General features: G+C 39.4%; 1 protein-coding gene and 1 long non-coding RNA gene across 2 annotated transcripts in view; both read right to left on the reverse strand.

Annotated features, from left to right (window-relative positions):
- Window positions 1-15,421, reverse strand: part of LOC310745652 — a 74,250-nt gene that overhangs the window by 34,665 nt on the left and 24,164 nt on the right. The window lies entirely within an intron of this gene.
- STT3B (STT3 oligosaccharyltransferase complex catalytic subunit B) overlaps window positions 1-15,421 on the reverse strand; it is a 43,718-nt gene that overhangs the window by 16,916 nt on the left and 11,381 nt on the right. The window contains exons 2-5 of the mRNA XM_083577899.1: window positions 11,444-11,552; window positions 7,994-8,281; window positions 6,259-6,324; window positions 4,081-4,180 (exon numbers count right to left, since the gene is read on the reverse strand). Of these exons, the coding sequence (XP_083434025.1) occupies window positions 4,081-4,180; window positions 6,259-6,324; window positions 7,994-8,281; window positions 11,444-11,552 (563 nt within the window). The remainder of the gene's footprint in view (window positions 1-4,080; window positions 4,181-6,258; window positions 6,325-7,993; window positions 8,282-11,443; window positions 11,553-15,421) is intronic.

The following is a 15,421-nucleotide window of genomic DNA, read 5'->3' on the forward strand; positions in this document are numbered from 1 at the left end:
CTCCCCTAAAAGAAGCTCAACATTTTACCTCCTCACCTCCTCCCTGAAAAAACTCAGTAACTTTGACCCCTAGTCTATAATATTGACGCTAGCAGGGGATAAAAAGGATATTCATCAGCCAGCAGGATTCTTTCCCCAACTACTTTTTCCTATTTGGCCAGAAAGCAGACTCTGAATCAGATTTCTTTTTTGGGGGGGAAGATATCAGATGGGGAAAGGATTAGCAGCCTCCTCTTAACCTCTGCATATCTCTTGCCAAAGAGTTTTTAATTATAAAAACTTCACCTTGAAATAATTCAGTTTTGATGAGCTTGCTTCTTTAGATACATCACAGCATGATGAAAGCAGAACAGTCGGGTCTAGACTGTATAATTAGACGGTGAGCACAGTTAGCTTGAATTGCAAATGGACATTGGACCTCCCTTTCTCAGACTTCCTGATACGGTTAGCTCACACTCACCGGCAGGCTAAGGGCCTTAGGTGTATTTCAGCAGCACAGAAATTCATTTACTGACTGCTTTACATATTTCAGTTAAAGGCTATCAGAATACAATGATACAAGATTTCTGCACCATCCCTTACCAGTCCTTTGGCAGCAAACACGGCATTGCTAGTCTTCCCTAAACACACTAAGTACTTCTGAAAATCTTCCACCACTCAAGTTTCTTTTTGAGGACACCTTTGTCAGAATACTGTCTCAGAGAAGTTAGAAACTGAAGGATGGGCTGTTCTCACTAGAAGAATCTTTTGGAAATACACCGTAACAACAATGTCCATCTATCAAGATGATCCTGATTGCTGTAACCTTTCTAAACATAATACCAGATGTCTTAGTTATTCATTATCTCATGAAACATTCAATCCTACACTCGAAAGGACTAACCTACAAGGCAGTTTCAGTGCTGCTCAATAATACAATGGCAAACCCTGTTTGCTAATAACTAATAAAACTGTCCAGCTAATTAAGTATTATGACAAATAGGTATGTGAAAAACCATGTGGAAAAAGAAGAAGTTATGGGTCTACTTTGTTCCACTTATTTTCAATGCAAAGGCGGCAAGCGTTATCCTGTTGAACAATTCAAAAGTTGCTTTCTTATGCATATAAGCAGAAAATCAGATTTATGCTATATGTTAGCCAGGTGTTGATGGGAAGGGGCAGCATTCAATGTAGACTATACAAGAGTAAAAGAAAGTAGAAATCCTGCTATTTATAGCACATCACATATATGTCTATCTAAGCAGTATAAGAATAAATTTTACTTTCCTTCACAAACAAAGGACATTACATGTGAATATGAAGTTAATAACAGTGATATGAGAAAATATAACGTGCCTACTATTTTACCGGTTATCTTAGCGAGCAACATCCCATGGTGTCATCCTGCTTGTGTAATGGGCTTTTGTAAAAGTCTTCCACTTGAACTATGGAACTATCCCCTCTACTTCCCCACGTACCTCCCCCCCCCAAACTGCTTTGGAGGGTTGGAGGACCCTACAGAAGAGACAGGTGGGAGACACCGCAGCAAGAAAAGGAAGCACAAGTTCTCTCGTGTCCACTGGATATCCATAACATTGGCTACTGAGCATTTTTCTATGAAATATGCATTAAAAGTGGGACCTAAAAAAGATGTTGCCGCATAAGAGTGACTCCTACACACCCTGTTCCAGGATAGCCACTGTATTTCTCCTTCCTCTACTTTCCCCCTCCTCCAACAGATAATCAGTATTCTGCAGCTACTGGGCATGATCAATCCTCATTGAGTATAGAATGATAAATAGTCCTACAATTCAGTCTGGATATTTCCATTATATTGTTCATTTTCCTTGAAATGTGTTATTAATTACTAGCTAATAAACTTGAACATCGAAATTCTGCCAGCTGCTTTAGTATGGAAGTCAGCTATAGTGAAGGATCACTGAAAATTATGTTTACATTAAAATTGCTTAAAAGTAACAAGCCAAAAAACCTGTTGTCCTAAACAAAAAAAGAGAAAAAGACTGAAAGACAATCAACTTTGTTCAACGTGACCAAATTCTATTCTTAATGTCAATATGTCCTTGCGTAGAATTAAGCCTACAATGTTGCTTCTGATTCAAACTAGTTTTCTGCATGTATATAGTACTTTACATCCTCTCAAAGTTATTTGAAACTAGATTTAAAAGCTCTAAATTGTGACAAATATTTGTCTACTACTGTTGCAAATGTTTACCTTTACCGCTAGACTACTCTAAAATAGATCACAGGGAGCTTATTCTGTTTATGAAGGTTTTTTCCCCTTTTATTCAGCACTGTAACCTTTTGCAGCTAAGCACTTGCGGAAAATCTTCTGCAATATTCCTAAACTGATTCAAAAGTAGTCACACTGATGTCAACATCAATAACTCTGCATCAAATATGCATGAGCAGGCAGCAGGAGTTTAGTCAGCATTGTAGTTATGATGCCAAGTAGGTCAAATAGAATCTCAGTTTACATCCATTTACAAAAGCCATAAAATATGCCCAATTCTGGCAAAGAATTTACATTCCGGAAAAGTTCTGTAAACATCAAATGATCCTGAACAAGATTGTGATGCAAATTAGACCATGCCCCATTAGTCTTTTTGTTATTGTATATGTGTCTGCAAAAAAGAAAATCATACCAGGTTTCTTTCCCACATAATTTCATTCTTTCTTGCTGCTCGCTTATATGTGGAATGTCCGACCTGAACGTTTATGTCAGGGGCAAGATACTGAATCACATACCCTCCTCAGTCCATTTTTTGTCAGGTGACCATCAGTCAATCACCTGACATCACATAAAGTCAGGTATTCAAAATGCAAGCTGTAAGAGCAGGAAGTGTTTTATCACCAATATTACTGCTATAGTGCCCAGCATTAAGACTGCATACAGGCCTCTGATTGCTCTTTAATAGTAAAAGGCAACACCAGAGACTTATCTCCAATCGAAGAACACATATTTACAGAATACAATGCATTGTAGCATGTCACCTTTTAGCACAGCAGAATTGCAGTTTTTCCACTGTGCAGTTGGCCTTTTTAAAAAAGGGCTTCATTTGTGTGACAAGTGCAGAATTAATTGGGATAGAACAGAGGATATGAACTCAAGGAAAAGCCCTAGCAATGTCTAATACATGGGTAGGCAAACAAAGGCCCAGGGGCTGGATCTGGCCCAATCGCCTTCTAAATCCGACCCATGGATGGTCCGGGAATCAGCGTGTTTTTACATGAGAAGAATGTGTCCTTTTATTTAAAATGCATCTCTGGGTTATTTGTGGGGCATAGGAATTCGTTCTTTTTTTTCTTCAAAATATAGTCTGGCCCCCGACAAGGTCTGAGGGACAGTGGACCGGCCCCCTGCTGAAAATGTTTGCTGACCCCTGGTCTAATACATGGCATCCATCCGCTTCAGGACACCAAATTGTACAGGGAAGCAGACAAGATTAGTATAAAGCTCCTCTCACATTGGTACATCCTACTGGGGACAGAGACTGAGAGGTCAGTTGCCTCCTTCCCAGGGTGGAATCAAAGCCACTTGCAGGGACAATGACTGATATCATTGCACTGGGATGATCAACTGTCATTCATTACCAGCTTCACCAGTCCCATTATAAACAGTTCTGACACACACTGGTAATAGTATGAAAGTTGCATACATTTCTGAAAAATTGTCTTAAGATGAATGATTGCCATGTTAAATTATCTTTTTAAACTACATTTTATTTTGTTTAGACTACATTGTTCATTCTGAAGTATTATTATTCTGGTTATTAGCTGCCTTAAGTGTATTTATTTGTAATAAATAAATAAATGAATGAATAAATTTGTTCCCTTATGGCAGAAGCAATAAGCAATGCAATGCAATGCAAGATGATTTAAAAAGTAAAACAAATCTACTAATTCTAATAACCTTATTAGAATTCTAATAATTCTATTTTACGATTTTGCCTGTAACTAGACAAAAGTAACCACTTAAATTAAGTTAAATTCATAGTCATTTAAATTGAAAAAGGAAGTAATGTGATTAAGAATGGGAAAACCCCCACCTTTCATTCAATCTCAGCAAATCAAAACACTCACCTATGTAGACCCTCCTACTGTATCTTTGCATCAACAGGAGCACAAATACATGCAGTGGAATAAGGTTGATGATGAAAACATAACCACCCCATGCAGAAACCTGAAAAATAAACATATCAGAAGATAATACTACTTTATAAACGTTATTGTTAAACCATTAAACTAACCAACATGAATTAAATTTTGTCTTCAAGACAAGATAATCCAGACCACAAGGAAAAATCCACAGGACATAAAGATTTCAGTAGAAAGCAGATCCAGGAAGCATTTTTTACTTATTCCTCCTCAACTAGTCCTTTACACAGATTATACACATTGTATGTGACCTTCAACGTTAGCTGTACTCAGAGTAGACCCATTCAATGGACTTAATTAAGTCCATTGATTTCATTGGATCTACTCTGGGTATGCCTTAGTTAAGATTTTACGTCATGGCTCTCAGTGAAATGTTTTCCAGAAAATTATAAATACCATCATTTTACTACCGTTAATATGAATTATTATGTATTAACATAAAGAACTACTTTTGTGAATTATATATAATATATTATAATGTATTTGTAAACTTAATAAAGGAGTAAATAAAATGGGGGACATACTATCAAGCAGGAACTCATTAATGCCAATTAAGAAGACTGTAACATTAAGCAATTTGCCAGTTAGTTGAATTTTAGAGGCATCATTCACTTTACCAACAATGTCAAAATAAGAACTGCAATGTTTTCCTCTACAATGAAAGGATATAGTGATTAACACTAGTGAACAAACCAAGTATGAACAGATCTGTAGCATCCACACCTTATGCACCATTGATAGCTTGGTCACACATATGGCAACCAAGTACAGAGCTACCTCGGGTTACAGACACTTCAGGTTACGTGATTTCTGGTTGCGCACCGCACCAAACCCGGAAGTACTGGAACGGGTTACTTCCAGGTTTCGGCGCTTGCGCAGAAGCACTAAATCATGCTTTGTGCATGCACAGAAGTGCCGAATCGCGACCTGCGCATGCGCAAACACGGCGCTGTGGGTCGCGAATGCTGCGGGTTGCGAACATGCCTCCCGCACGGATCACGTTCGCAACCCGAGGTTCCATTGTATCTGTTATCTTCCAAATGAAGCAACTTTTAAGAAAACAACAACACTTCTTTAATAATCTAGTATATATACCAAAATCGAGGGTGAAGTACTTTAAATAAAGAGCTAGTATTAGCTATAGTACTGAAACTATTACCTCCTTCCATAAATATATCTGCTCGGATCTTGAGGCCCTTCTCTGGGTTCACTTGAGGCCCTTCTCTGGGTTCTTTCCCCGTCTCCCTCAAGAGCTGAAGTGGGTGGTTACTAAGCAGAGGGCATTTTTGATGGAGGCACTCTGAAAACAGAGCATCCTTCCTCAATGAGACTCACCTGGCACCCTCATTAAGATCATTGCAGTGCCAGGTAAAGATCTTTCTATCTTCCACACATTTTAGATTTTCCCCTTTGGAACAGCTTTCTGCAGTGAATAGTCTCGCAGCAGCACAAATCAGTTCATCTGGTCTTTAGTTCACACATCACAGTAAGGCATAAGTTTAAAATAAGCTATGTGCTGGTGCACGCTGCTCTGGTACCCACAGCACACCGCTCTTGCTGACGCCATACTGCGGAATAAACAGAATCTCACCTGTTGTGTTGTTCAAACAAATGCCTGTGGTGACCAAGATTTGCGGATCATGGTTTATTTGGAAGAACCTAACCAGGAGCCTTGGTTTGGATGACTCTGGCTTCTTTCATTCTCAGTGCAGCAGCATATGCTAAGTGCCGCAGGAACATGTTAATAGGGTGTGCAACTATGCTGCTCATTCACTTTTTGATGTGAGGTGCAAACTGGGCGAGTGGCATGCTTAAAATAAATCTTCAACTAACTTCAGTCAAGATACAAAATGCAAACCAATTCTCTAAAGTGAAGAGGCATTTTCTGTTAAACAAACTTTTCAAACCTACCACCATATATATAAAGTCAGTGTTTTCAGACAGGTGCTGATAGACTTTTTTCTATCTTTAAATGTTGCTCCAATGTACTATTAATAAAAGCAATTACAGTGTACAAATAAAGAATGTGACTTGCACATTTGGGTTCTGCCAATAAATGATTTCAAAATCACATTACGTACATTAGTTTAGGATAACACTTACCATGTAAAAGTAGGATAGGCAGCAGCATATGGTCCAGAAGACTGATCCAGTTTTCACAGACTTCACCTACAAATGGGGATTTGTGTTATAACTCAGCAGAAACAAAAAAAAGTATCATTCAAATTAAAAAAACAACAATTAAGAGCAGAGGTTGAACTAAATATACTTTTAAGGTTTGCATCAGAATTAACTAAGGTACTTTACTGAGAGATTATTCATTCCGTTACCACACTGATGCGCTTCAGACACAGTATTAAACAACTGTTTGGTGTTACATGTTCCCCAGGCACACGTGCACTGAAGATTTCCCAATACACAATGCACTGTGGGCTTCATGCCACAGCTGGGCATGGCTAATGTTCTTTCTTTCTTTCTTTCTTTCTCTCTCTCTCTCTCTCTCTCACACACACTAGGGTGCAGTCCTATATGAGCTTATCTGTTATGTTTGTATTATATATACTAATATTAAAGTTGCATTATGTATTAAATTATATTGTATAGCTCAATTTTTGTAACAATAGCAAAATGTCACCAACTTTAACTATTAAACTTTTCAATGTTTGATTATTATGACTTCTACTGCACTTTTAAACATGCATGTGTTAGATTGTGTAATACAATTTTAGGGTCTAAACTACACAAACTTCTAAGTAATGATATCCTGATGATCAACTCTGCCAGTTCAGGAGTTGATTTAGAATGAAGCAGCAATGGGGGAGAGGGGAGAGGAGACCTTAATCATGCCCTCATATTACTTTGCTGCTACACCTCACCTCTCCCAAGATACCTCTGAGGGTTAACACATGTTTGGAATCCTGTGGGAGGAAATGGGACTTTGGAGAAAATAGATTAGGATCAGAGAACAAGCAGGTGGGAAAGCAATAGACTAATGTACCATTACTATCTCTAATGTAACCAATTATGATCTCTATTAGTGTCAACATGACCCCATCAGACCACTTTTAAAAGTCATATCTACAAGAACGTTACATTTAACAAAGGATACTGTTCAAAGGTTAGGAAATAAAGGTCTTGGATTGGCTTAGTTCAGGCCACTTCCATCAACATTATTTCAGGAACATGGGTTTAGGAATTTGCTCAAGCTGATGACATGTTAAATGAAACTTGCATGGCTACTGTGTATGACTGCTTTGAGCTGCCCTGGTAGGAGGGGTGTGTGTATTTTAAATAAATAATAAAGTAATGCTTATGGCTGTTGAATTCTTATCATTTCCAAACTGTGTGCTGCGACACGTTATTGTGTCGGCTGCAGTGTGTAGGTGTGTTACGGGAACACTCCCCATGCTCCTCCTACTTTAACCTCCAGTTTGCTAGTAAAACTGAATTACTGTGTTGTGAAATGATGCATGTCTAAAAAGTGTGTCACCAACATGAAAAGTTTGGAAAGCTCTGCTCCAGTTAAAAGGCCCTGAAGAATAAGTTGGTCCTTGACATAATGCAGGAAGTGTTCAAGCCGTATCTAGCTAAAGACCACGAAATATTTCACCAGTTCAAAACCAGTTTACCATATAACAATGCAACTTTTTCTTTTGGAAAGAGAGTAATTAGCATAAGCGAAAAAGGCCCTCAAATTTTTTAATCGTTGCTTTCTTGTGAGTACCCGATTGAAGAAATCTAAAATCAAAGCCAATTTAAAAGGCAGAAACAACAAAGACAGATTCAAAATACTAAAAGACAGTGAGATAAAAATTATGAAGCATGAGTTGTTACTTACCCACAAGTAGTATGTGAACTGCAGTGCAAAAATAGCTATCCCTTCATTGTCAAAAGATCCTGCAACTGATCGTGATATGTAACCTGGTACTATCGCAATAAAGCAAGCAGCTAGAAGCCCTGCTCCCTGGTTCCACAGTTCTCTGGTGAGCAGGAAAGTAGAAATTGATGTAAGGCCGCTAAAAACTGGTGCTAGGAACACGCATACATCTCTTATATGGACAGTTATGTTAAGCATATTTAAAATCCAATGTATAAGGCCAGCTGTCACCATCAGCCCTGGGTAGACCTAGGAGAGAGAGTGGAAAAGTGATTTACCAAATTGCAGACGAAAAATTCATTTTTCTTCTATTTGAATCAATGTTACAGAAAGACTTAAAATATATTAATGTAACCCACATGCAGAAGAGATTGTTATTTCCACAACCCATATAAAACCAAGCTATTGTCAGAGCCAAACGTATTTTTAATACACACACACACACACATTTTCATTAACATTTTCTTCGGTAACAATTGAACATACAGATATATTTTTCAGTATCTGCATTGAATTAGCTTTAATATTATAAAACAACATATAATATGGTATATAATTCAGGGTTTCAAGGATGGCTAAGGAACACAACTAAAGACACCTGCTTAATCTAGATTGCTTTATAAAAGATTTTCACAAACTGCAAGCAAAAAACTCATATTTTATGAGGGCGGGCCCAGGATTTTTCTCAACACCGCCTGTATGGATCTAATTGTATTTAAAATCCAAATGAGCATAAAGCTAATGTTCAAAAAGCACACAGGCCATTAACTAGGAAATCTGGAGCATTAAACCCTAGCCAGCTAAATGAATCCAGCAGCAGCTAGGGAAAAGGGTACAAGATAAACAAGAGAAGCAATCTCAAAAGCAGCCTCTACAGGGGGAAACAAAAAGATTGGGGGTGGGGAGCAGAGAGACTATTCATGCAAATATTTTAAAGGGGGTATTTCTAAGGATCCTACCACAGATGGCCTGTATTCTTTCAGACACCTTTTTTTTTTAAAGAACATACCTCATTAAATGTTTGTACATCTTGAATTGGCTAAAAGAAGGCCATGAGATATGATAGCTGGCAAATAGGAACATAGGAAGCTGGGAGAGATCATCAGGGGGTTTGGGCTGGGTGTTCATCAGTATGCGGATGTTACCCAGCTCTACCTCTCTTTCAAATCAGAACTGGTTGAAGGGCCTGTGTGAGTGTCTGGAGGTGGTTGGAGGCTAACAGATTGAGGTTGAATCCTGACAAGACAGAAGTACTGTTTTGGGGGGACAAAAGCAGGGGACAAAAGGTGGCCAGGTGTGTAGGAGTCCTGAATGGGGTAACTGTGCCCCTGAAGAACCAGGTGCGCAGCCTGGGAGTCATTTTGGACTCACAGCTGTCTATGGAGGCACAGGTCAATTCTGTATCCAGGGCAGCTGTCTACCAGCTCCATCTGGTACGCAGGCTGAGACCCTACCTGTCCGCGGACTGTCTCGGCAGAGTGGTGCATGCTCTAGTTATCTATTGCTTGGACTACTGCAATGCACTCTATGTGGGGCTACCTTTGAAGGTGACCCGGAAACTACAACTAATCCAGAATGCGGCAGCTAGACTGGTGACTGGGAGCGGCCGCCGAGACCACATAACACCGGTCTTTAAAGACCAACATTGGCTCCCAGTATGTTTCCGGGCACAATTCAAAGTGTTGGTGCTGACCTTTAGAACCCTAAACGGCCTCAGCCCAGGATACCTGAAGGAGCGTCTCCACCCCCATCATTCATCCCAGACACTGAGGTCCACCTCCAAGGGCCTTCTGGCGGTTCCCTCACTGTGAGAAGTGAGGTTACAAGGAACCAGGCAGAGGGCCTTCTTGGTAGTGGCACCCGCCCTGTGGAACGCCCTCCCAATAGATGTCAAAGAGAAAAACAACTACCAGACTTTTAGAAGACATGTGAAGACAGCCCTGTTTAGGGAAGCTTTTAATGTTTAACAGGCTACTATATTTTAATATTTTGTTGGAAGCAGCCCAGAGTGGCTAATAATAATAAAATATCTTACACCAAGTCAGGACATTGATTCATCTAACTAATACTGTCTACACAACTGGCAGCAGCTCTCCAGAGGTTCAGACGGGGTGTTCCTAGCCCTACCTAGAGATGCTGAGGATTGAATCTGGGACTTTCTGCATGCAAGGTTGGTGTTCTGCTGAGCTACAGCCCTTCCTCAGGGTTGCCAAAAGTAATATAGCTATCACTTATTTACTGAATTTCATTTGCTGAAACCACAGCAGAAAGCATCAAATAGTTTATTTCAGAAATAGTACTTCTGATTTTGAAAGTTTATGGTGTAAGTTATACGTGCTAAGGGAAAGCACCCTAATATAAAGCTAAACTGAGTAACCCAAAACTATTACACAACCACATCAAGCAATATTGACACGGTTTGCTGCTAAAATTTGCAGAGCTATGCTTTATGATATAATAATTCAAATCAGAACAGAAAAATCAGGGTTTTTAAAAAGAGTAACAAATTGATTTCATTAAATGTTTTATTGATCAAATGCACAAGGATTGGTTTTATTGACTAGCATCTTGTAAATCTACTCAAACAGCACTTCTTAGATTGAAAAAGGAGCTAACTGGTGTTCAAGGACACATCTATATCCATCAGAGATGGTTCATGCAAAACATTTCTGCAGTACAACAGCAATTATATTCTACCACAACCCTATCATGAAAAACATAGAAGTTGAATCTTTTGTTTGCAAGAACATTTTCTCATATGAATGTTTTTGAACTACAAGCTTTTCTGCCTACACAGCTCACTAATACTTTTCTCTTATAAAAGCTAGCTATATTACAATTCTAAAATTGAACTGTCCTAGGGACTATTCTGTCCAGTTAGAAATTCACCAAGCACATTATGTGACTGGTGCAAGTTCAACTGCAACCATGTGGAGATTTCTGGATGCCAGGTTGGTGACTGACATCTCCATCTGGCTGGCCCCTCCAGCTTTCTTAAGCAGGTAAGCAGAAGAGCTTATTACGTTTATATCCCACCTTTTTCTCCAAGGAGCACATGGTTCACTCCCCACCTCAGTTAATCCCTACGACGACCCTGTGAGGGAGGGTAAGGGAATGTGACTGGCCTAACGTCACCCAGTGAGCTTCATGACTGAGTAGGGATTCAAATCTGGATCTCCCAGATCCTGGTCCTGCTAGATGGCCATGATTCAATACTGAGATAAATATAAATATGAACACTTTAAACTTAATTGAAAAACAGCTTATTTTTTACATACTTGATGTAATTGAAATTTTAAAATCTGATATAAATGAAGTTAAAAACTCAAAGTAAAACATGGAATGGAAGTAACAGTATTCATTTATAAATGGACATTTTCTTAAAACTTGATTACATTTTCTGGTACTTACAGTCCCACCTACTATTCTTCCTAGTGGATACCATGCTCTTTCGTCAAACCAGTTTAGGAATTCATAAAATCCATGTGACGCAAGATGATGTGTTGATCTGTAGTTAAACCTAGAAAAAAATGGTAAAATTTAATAGGTTTCTTTAAGCAATTAAATCTACTTATTTTATGTAAATGTATTTGTCAGACAGCTTTTCAAATACATGGGACTGGATCTGAACAAATTTAGCTGAACTTTAATTTGTCACATTGATCTCAACAGGATTAATCATGATTTAAGCCTTGTAGATATCAATATGATCCAAATGTAACTAAGTTAGCCTGGATCAAACCCATAGTTCCACTTGGTGAGTAGAAGTATGACACTGTTAACAGCTTACTACTCTTGATCCAAGTTAGAAAGGAATGTGAAAATTGAAAATACTGTTAGGCACCCCCTCAAACTCCAAGAAGTGAGACTCCAGGAGTGCCTGCACTTTACTCAAGGTTCCGTTACCTTCCAATGAAGGTCAGCAAACACTCTGGTGTCTTCAGGGTATATGGTTTTATTTACACATACATGCAACCTGCACATAGGATAGAGGGGCTCAAGCACTAACACGTGTCTAACAGATATTGCTTCTCCATTAGGTTTCAAGCAGAACCACAAAATCCAGCATATCTGTTCTCCAACTTAGTCTCCAGCTTTTCAGCTTACACAAATAACTCTGGCTATTGTTCTTCTACCTATCAGCCAGGTGATGTGGATGGAGAAAGGCCCATCCATTTGTTTCTGTGGCACAGGGCAACTTCTTTGGATATGGTAAATCATGGTACTTAAAAAGCCAGCCAAAGCTATTAGTTTGACAAAGGAACTGCTTTGGCAAGCTTCCTCTTAAACATTCCACTCTCACAGATACATGATCCCAACAACTGCAAGGGACCCAGGGTATCACTCACACTGACCCCCCTCTGCAATTCATAACAATATTCATTCTTATGACCAAACTGAAATCCGCATTAATAATTTCAGCTTCAACTTCATCACCAAGCTACCAATCTTCAACAAACTTCAACCAGATTCTTCACCAATTCCTTAAGCTATGACCTCCCAAATAAAGGGAAGGGTTTGTTAACAAACGCATCTCTTTTTTAAAAGTCGCACCCCTTCCCCCTGAATAAAGGAGTTGCTCAGTGCAGTTTACAGATACAATGCAAGCATAAAAGTAACCATAATCCCTACCTTTATAACACTAATTATTAACTAAAAATAGCAGCATAAAACAAAGAAAAGCATTCACAATCAGTACCATAAGCAGCAGCAGCAGAATAAAAAGTGTGTGCCAGCAGAACCCAAATAGAGAAGATAGCCCAACCTCTTGGGGCAGGGTTCTGCTTATTGGGTGCCACCCCCGAGAAGACTCTTGCCTTAAAAGGCAATGGTACACAAAAGAGGGTCTCAACAGCTGATCTTAAAGAACAGGGCAGATTCACATAAGAGGAGACATTGCTTCGAGCAGCTTGGTTTCAAGCTACTTAGGGTTTTATACAAAATAACCAGCATCTTGAACTGCAGTCAAAACAGAATGGAAGCCAGTGCAGCTGACAGACCACTAGCCCCAGTCAAAATGTATGCATGACCAGGACTAGGAATGGATTGGCACACCAGCTAAAGCTGGACAGAAACTCTCCTGACATCTGAGCAGCTAATAACAAAACTAGATCCAGGGGTACTCCTAAACTATGAACCTGGTCTTGTAAGTAAAATACAATCATTTCCAGTACAGGCTAATATGCCTTCTGACCAAAAGCACCTCTGTCTCATCCAGATTTAATTTCAGTTCTTTTATTCTTATCCAGTCCAGGTGGTTGACAATCTCAAAACATTTTAAGTAAAGGAAGCTACGCATACTCCTTTAAAAAAGTTATCCGTTTTAGACCCTTAAGTACTAGCAGTTGCCAGGACATTGCCTGTGTAGTTCCTTCCTTATTTCAGATATGCTTTGATTTTATATAGATTTCTGTTTAAGCTTACTTTGCAGCACAATGTTATTTCTGTTCTTATATTATAATTGCCACTTGTAGAGTACTTCACAGACAGGTCCCTTTTATTTAAAATTATGTTATTTGAATGTTTTGTAACTTGCTGCCACTTACAATTTATGATATTGTTCACATATCTATGTTTAAAAACAGAAAGCAGATTATCATTATTATCAATTAAATTTCTATTATTGCCCTTTATCCAAAAATCACAGGGCAGTTTACAAAACACAAAAACTACATACCAAAACCCTCCAATACCTCCCACCTCCACAGTTTAGAAGAAAATAGATTGTTTAATTAGCCAAAGGCCTGGGAGAAGAAGAATGTTTTTGCCTGGCCCCTAAAGATATCTAATGAAAATGTCAGGAATGCCTCCCTGAGGAGAGCACTCCGTAAGTGTGGAGCCACTACAACAAAGGTTCACACTTGTGTTTTCACCCTTCATACCTCTTGCAGACGGGAACACGAAGAAGGGTCTCAGATGATAATTGCAGGATCTGGGCTATTTCACATAAGGAAAGGATGTCCTTCAGGTATTTTGGTCCTGAGCTGCTAAAGGCTTTGTAGGTCAAAATCAGCACTTTGAATTGGACCTAGAAACCAACTGGCAGCCAGTGCAGTCGGGCCAACATTCATGTTACATGCTCAAATGGTTTGGTGAGCAACCTGGCTGAATTCTGCACCAGCTGATGTTTCTGAACCATCTTCAGAGGCAGCCCCACATATAACATATTACAGTAATCTAACGTAGACATTACCAGAGCATAGACAACAGTAGTTAGGTTATCCCTGTCCAGAAAGGGGCTGTAGGTAGGCCACCAGTTGAAGGTGATGGAAGGCACTCCGCACAACTGAGGCCAACTGAGCCTTAAGCAACAGCAATGGATTGAGAAGAAACCCCAAGGTGCATACCAGCTCCTTCAGAGGGAGTATAATCCCATGAAGAACAGGCTACCTCCAGGGTTCGAAATTAGCAAGGCGCCAGGCGCATTTTGCACCTAAAGATTCTCCATTTGCGAGCACCTCAAAAAGTCTGGGTGCCATTTTTTGAGCCTGGCCAACACTCAAGGATTACTGATATGTATGTGCTTTGAAGCCTTGAAGTATATGTTAATGGTAGACAATATGTTAAGGAGTTTAACAACAAAAAGTAGAGTGTTTTGAAAACTGAAGAAGTATGGTACCAGTATTTTTATTGTAAACACCCCAAATTAAACATGTATTAACAATTTCTGCTAAAAATATGATATTAATAATGTGGCACTTATTTGAATTGTGTATTAGTTCCTGCTTATCAAAATAATAAATAAAAAGTGTTTCCGACCCCCCACAATAGTGACTAGACATTCTGTTTTGGCACCCACAACCCAGTTCCCAGGAGCCACTTGGCTCCTAGTTTTTCTATCCCAGTTTCTAACACTGGCTACCTCCTATCCATCTAGGGAACCACTCACAAACATTAACTCAGTCTGGATTGAGCTTCAGTTTCTTAGTTTTCATCTTGTCCATTACAGAGCCAATACAACAGCCCTGCACAACCACTGCCACACCTGCAGTTGTAAAGGAGAAGTAGGGCTGTGTGTCATCCCCATATTGCTGACAACATACTCCAGTGCTCCAGATGACCCCACTTAGTGATTTCATATACATATTAAACTTGAAGCATGAGGAACACCACACTGAAGTCTCCCCAGGGCGGAAGAACACTCCTCAAGCATCACCCTCTGGAAATGACCATCCAAGTAGAACTGGAAGCACCACAAAGTAGTACCACCCACCCCTAACTTGGACAGCTGCTCTAGGATACCATAATGGATGGTATCAAAAGCTGCTAAGAGGTCAAGGCAAATTAACAAGGACAATTTTTTCCTGTCTCTCTCCCAACAGAAGTCATTGTACAGGGCGACCAAAACACTTTTCGTGCCAAAACCAAGCCTAAATTCTGATGGAAATG

The sequence above is a fragment of the Podarcis filfolensis genome (genome assembly GCF_964270895.1).
Source record: "Podarcis filfolensis genome assembly, chromosome: 12".
NCBI lineage: Eukaryota > Metazoa > Chordata > Lepidosauria > Squamata > Lacertidae > Podarcis > Podarcis filfolensis.